The sequence below is a fragment of the Conger conger genome, chromosome 10 (assembly GCF_963514075.1).
Source record: "Conger conger chromosome 10, fConCon1.1, whole genome shotgun sequence".
Classification (NCBI taxonomy): domain Eukaryota; kingdom Metazoa; phylum Chordata; class Actinopteri; order Anguilliformes; family Congridae; genus Conger; species Conger conger.
Window position 1 is genome coordinate 12,727,576 of NC_083769.1, and position 5,257 is coordinate 12,732,832.

The window sequence follows — 5,257 nt, forward strand, 5'->3', positions numbered from 1 at the left end:
GAGAAGGGGAAGGGATAAACAGTGTTGTGGTTTGAAATTACCTATTGTACGTTTAAAGCGTCACCTTTCCCTAATCTTGCATTTGAAGTGCAACAAAATGAAGTACATCCACTGTTCAATGATTGCAAGTTGGGACAAACTTCACTGAATCAGTATTGCAAGAAAAACACAACATTGTACTGAATTGTATGTATTAATGGACAGAAGACAAACAGGAAATGGAGACCCAAATAAGAGTGAGCACAGGAAATAGCATTTTATTGAGGCCCACAGGAGGGTAGGGTTACATAGATGTCTTTATTTGGAGAGCAACTCAACTCTTCTACAATGTTGTTTTACGTTTTCCCGTGTCTTGCACACAGACCGTAGCACAGTGTATTTTCAAACACAGACACGTTTAGCATGAGACAACAGGCATTTTTCTATTTGTTCTTTTTCGAGAGGAATTGTATCTCAGCTTTCTATTCAATCATGAATTCAGGCTTTAATATTCTTCACCCTCATCTTCACCATCACCTTCCATTGAGTCAACCCCCACCTCCTCATAATCCTTCTCCAGGGCGGCCATGTCTTCTCTGGCCTCAGAGAACTCTCCCTCCTCCATGCCCTCTCCCACGTACCAGTGCACGAAGGCGCGCTTGGCGTACATCAGATCGAACTTGTGGTCCAGGCGGGCCCAGGCCTCGGCGATAGCGGTGGTGTTGCTCAGCATGCACACCGCTCTCTGCACCTTGGCCAGGTCTCCACCAGGAACCACGGTGGGCGGCTGGTAGTTGATGCCAACCTTGAAACCAGTGGGGCACCAGTCCACAAACTGGATGGTGCGTTTGGTCTTGATGGTGGCGATGGCGGCGTTTACGTCTTTGGGCACCACGTCACCACGGTACAACAGGCAGCAGGCCATGTACTTACCGTGACGGGGATCGCATTTCACCATCTGATTGGCTGGCTCAAAGCAGGCATTGGTGATCTCTGACACAGAAAGCTGCTCATGGTAAGCCTTCTCAGCAGAGATCACTGGGGCATAGGTAGCCAGAGGGAAGTGGATTCGGGGATAGGGCACCAAGTTGGTCTGGAACTCTGTCAGATCAACGTTGAGGGCACCATCGAATCGTAGGGAGGCTGTGATGGAGGATACAATCTGGCCAATGAGCCTGTTGAGGTTGGTGTAGGTGGGGCGCTCGATATCGAGGTTTCTACGGCAGATGTCATAGATGGCCTCGTTGTCGACCATGAAGGCGCAGTCAGAGTGCTCTAAGGTGGTGTGGGTGGTCAGGATGGAGTTGTAGGGCTCCACCACAGCTGTGGACACCTGGGGAGCTGGGTAGATGGAGAACTCCAGCTTGGATTTCTTGCCGTAGTCAACAGACAGGCGTTCCATCAGCAGGGAGGTGAAACCAGAGCCGGTACCTCCTCCAAAGCTATGGAAGACCAGGAAGCCCTGCAGGCCTGTGCACTGGTCCGCCTGGGGAGAGAGTGGAGCCACATTACTGCTGGAGAAGACCTGGTATGGCTCAACACGCAAGGCCTGCATATATACCGCCCTCCAGTCTCACAGGGCTCAGACAGATACCCACCAGTTTGCGGATCCTGTCCAGCACCAGGTCGATGATCTCTTTGCCGATGGTGTAGTGGCCGCGAGCGTAGTTGTTGGCAGCATCTTCTTTTCCAGTGATGAGCTGCTCAGGGTGGAACAGCTGGCGGTAAGTCCCACTGCGCACTTCATCTGGGGAGATGGACAGAGACACGGGAGTTAGCAGGACAGCTCCGGGACACGTGACAAACTCATTTCTGCAGGCCAAGGATAAGATTACTTACCAATTACAGTGGGCTCCAGATCCACAAACACAGCCCTGGGGACGTGCTTGCCTGCTCCCGTCTCACTGAAGAAGGTGTTGAAGGAGTCGTCCCCTCCTCCGATGGTCTTATCACTGGGCATCTGCCCGTCCGGCTGGATGCCGTGCTCCAGGCAATAGAGCTCCCAGCATGCATTGCCAATCTGGACACCAGCCTGGCCCACGTGGATGGAGATGCACTCACGCTGGGGAGAGAAAAATGGCAATGTGAGATTTGGCTTTGCAGGAGAACACAGATAATAAAATTTTTAACCGAATCACTTCACACAATCTTCTTTGTATTTCAAATATTTTATGCATTTGCACGCAGTACAAATATATATGTGCCAAACAACATTCAAATTTGCAGTTGGATTTTACTGCAGTCCAGTGCACATGCTTTCTGTAAGACGTTATATAATTTAGTAAGACACAATCGTATTGGAAGTTGTTCCCTGTGATATTGATAATTCAATTACAGGATGAATGCCATGACAGAGTGTCCAATCAAGCCACGGTGGTTTGATTTTTCATAATTACATTTTTTATTTAAATTAAAATTAAAATTGTGTATATAAAGTCAGCTACATCCTAAATATAAACTGTGGAAAATGAAGTACTGGCAAAGACAAAGAATGTGTAGGATCAGCAGGGATATTCAAGGCAGGGGAGTATCCCGCAGAGCATCCTGCCCCACCCAGTCATAGTGGGCGGCCCATAATATGAAAGGAGAAGACTCCAATCTCTATGGTACATTAGTATTCTCATTCTGCCCGGAAGACCCAAATCATTAGCTTTAGAATTCTCCTGCGAAGACCGCAATCTCTGTGGTGTATTATCATTAGCATTCTCCTGGGAAGACCACAATCTCAATTGTGTATTATCATTAGCATTCTCCTGGGAAGACCACAATCTCTATGGTACATTAGCATTAGCATTCTCCTGGGAAGACCACAATCTCTATGGTACATTAGCATTCTCCCTGGACAAAGCAGCACTCCTTCGCAGGGCCAGTGCCCCATTCTGAGAAGCACAAAAGACCCAAGTTCAGATGTCTGATTGACACAATGCAGCCTCAGATCAGTGGATACAAGCAGGCAGTGATTTGAATAAAAGAGGGGGAGGAGAGAGGGGTAGACACCAAAATTAGGCTACCAATTCAAGGCATAGCTATCCTGCACATTACTAAATGGTGTACTAATGTTTTGCTGTTGGCTGGATTCAAACCCCACAACTGATCATTGGAAAAAATCATATTTATAATAATAATAATAATAATAATAATAATTATAATAATAATTATAATATTTATTATATACAATAGTATTATATATATATTTATATTATATTATTATTATATTAATTCCTCACTGAAAGCACTGGAAGTAAATCACTGCTAGTGATGGCTGGCAGTAATGATTAATGTTAGTTTAACTGCTAACTAGCAGGCCCAGGGCTATCCCTGCAGTTACAACCAGGTGAAAAATGTCACAAATTGGACAATGCCCTGGACACAGTTCGCTGCCTCTTCTTTTCCCTCATCCACACCCACAATGCAACATTTCTTTTTTGGCCTATTGTTTTTGTGTTGTTGCAGATATTACCAGTTATATAGTTTGTGTTTGGCATGCTATCAATATTATTTTTGGCGATGTTAATTTGCACGTTTTGATCCCACCATGGTGAAGGCAAGACAGATATATAAAACGCCTGAAAAAAGTCTCGGTTCAAATCTTACTTGAGAGCACGCTTCGCTGAAGCTCTCAGGAAAAATAATGAAAAAAAAAACAAAAAAACAACAACAACATTTTAAGTATAGAATCGCTGTGAGCTGGAGCGGCGGATAGATGGCCAGGCGGCACCTCTCTATCAAGTCGGGACACTCTTTTGTTCGTTCAGTCAACCGCATTGTGGATAATGTATGACAACATTTTGTTTTTATTTCATCATTTTTCTTTCAGCCACTTCTCACGGTTCAGGTAAATTTGATGTTTTCTTTCAGGCAAAATCAGTCCAGACAGAAGCTAGAATAGCGGATAGAAAGTCGCCACAAAGGAACGCAGGAAGCATATGTTCGTTTGCCAGGCCTGTACAGTACACGCCCTTGTGCCGCTTATAACCAGTCAGAAACTGGGATTATCTTTCACGACGCCTTTTAAATTATTTAGTCACACAACTGCTCAAATGCAAATAGAAAATATTTCGACGAAACGTAGCCTACCATGTTTCTTTTTTTCCTGACCAAGGATGACGAAGAAGGGATAGCCTTAAAACTTCCTTCCCTACAGCTCGACGGTGATGGGGTCGATGTAAGAACAAAACTACGACCACATGGCGCAAGACCATCAATATATAGCACTCCCGCTGCACACTCCCTTGTCAATGGCGCCGACCCGTATTCCGGAGTCAGCGATTGGCTGAGATCCTCATGGAACCACGTCCTGACGAGAAGATGAAGCGGGCGGGTGTGAGGATGCGAGGAGGGGGGTGATTTTGAAAAGAAGCGTATTGAGCTAGGTACCATTTGGTCAGAAAACGATGGTTATGATATTGTACTTACTCTTCTTCTATAATCGAGTCGTCCTACCTTTCAAATACCCCAAATGCGTCGTTTGTGGAGTCAGCAATTCCTGTTAAGTCGATAGAAAAAATGTACACGCTTAAAATATGAAAAATGCGCTATCATGTATGAGCTATGCTTTTTCAAAGCATCTGCTTATTACGTTTCCCTTGCAAATACTTTGACCAGCAGAAGAGGTTAAAAGGGCGAGCATTTATGTGTGCATACTGTACGATACATTTCCTTCCATTCCCTGGGTTTAATATGATATGGTTTGATATGTCAACACATTTTACACAAGACATATCTACGCTAGTAGTTTACATGCCTTAAAAAAAACCCTGCTTTCCATCATGCAATAAATGTTCAGAATATGAGTACAAAATAGTCTCCACCCATTTCAATCTTTGCTGAGAGGTGGGGTGGAATGGTTGGAACAAGGACAGTTCGAGAGGACAGTGTTCATTGCTTCGTTGCGGTGAGCCCCGAGAGACTACGAGCAAACTCCTAAAAAGAAAGTGCACCAGTAGAATAATCATGTGTATTTCTCTTGATTAGTTATTTGTTTGATAAAAAAAAAAATTCTTTAAAAACCTCTGCAGTCAGCCATATTATCATACCCAATGCAATGCACGCGGTTGATGCCTGGCCATAGTTACTTAAAGAGAAGAGATTATAGTTGCCAGATCTTCAAGGTAACTTAATGTTCCTTAAAAATGCCAAAAGAAGCAATGCAAAAACCAAATAAATGAAACAAATAAATAAAAAGTGAAACGTTGCATTTGTATCCCTACAAATACATTTTCACCTGGAATTAGCAAACTGGCTGTAGAAAACCATAACTGGGACACAGGCATGTGCA

The 5,257-nt window shown here is 44.3% G+C and overlaps 1 protein-coding gene across 1 annotated transcript; it reads right to left on the bottom strand.

Annotated features, from left to right (window-relative positions):
- Positions 1 to 231: 231 nt before the first annotated feature.
- On the bottom strand, positions 232 to 4,236 carry LOC133138201 (tubulin alpha-1A chain-like). The gene is made up of 4 exons (XM_061256754.1): positions 4,057 to 4,236; positions 1,819 to 2,041; positions 1,578 to 1,726; positions 232 to 1,465 (listed from the first exon to the last, which is right to left on the bottom strand). Exons 1-4 carry the CDS (start codon positions 4,057 to 4,059, stop codon positions 485 to 487), a joined length of 1,356 nt encoding a protein of 451 aa, XP_061112738.1. The 5' UTR covers positions 4,060 to 4,236; the 3' UTR covers positions 232 to 484.
- Between the last annotated feature and the right edge of the window lie 1,021 nt (positions 4,237 to 5,257).

Bases quoted from the DNA above. Each gene is read 5' to 3' on its own strand.
- LOC133138201 (XM_061256754.1), bottom strand. The intron at 1,727-1,818 runs GTAAGTAATCTT...CCATCTCCCCAG, and splicing joins TCTGGAGCCCACTGTAATTG to ATGAAGTGCGCAGTGGGACT. The intron at 1,466-1,577 runs GTGGGTATCTGT...CTCTCTCCCCAG, and splicing joins TGGACAGGATCCGCAAACTG to GCGGACCAGTGCACAGGCCT.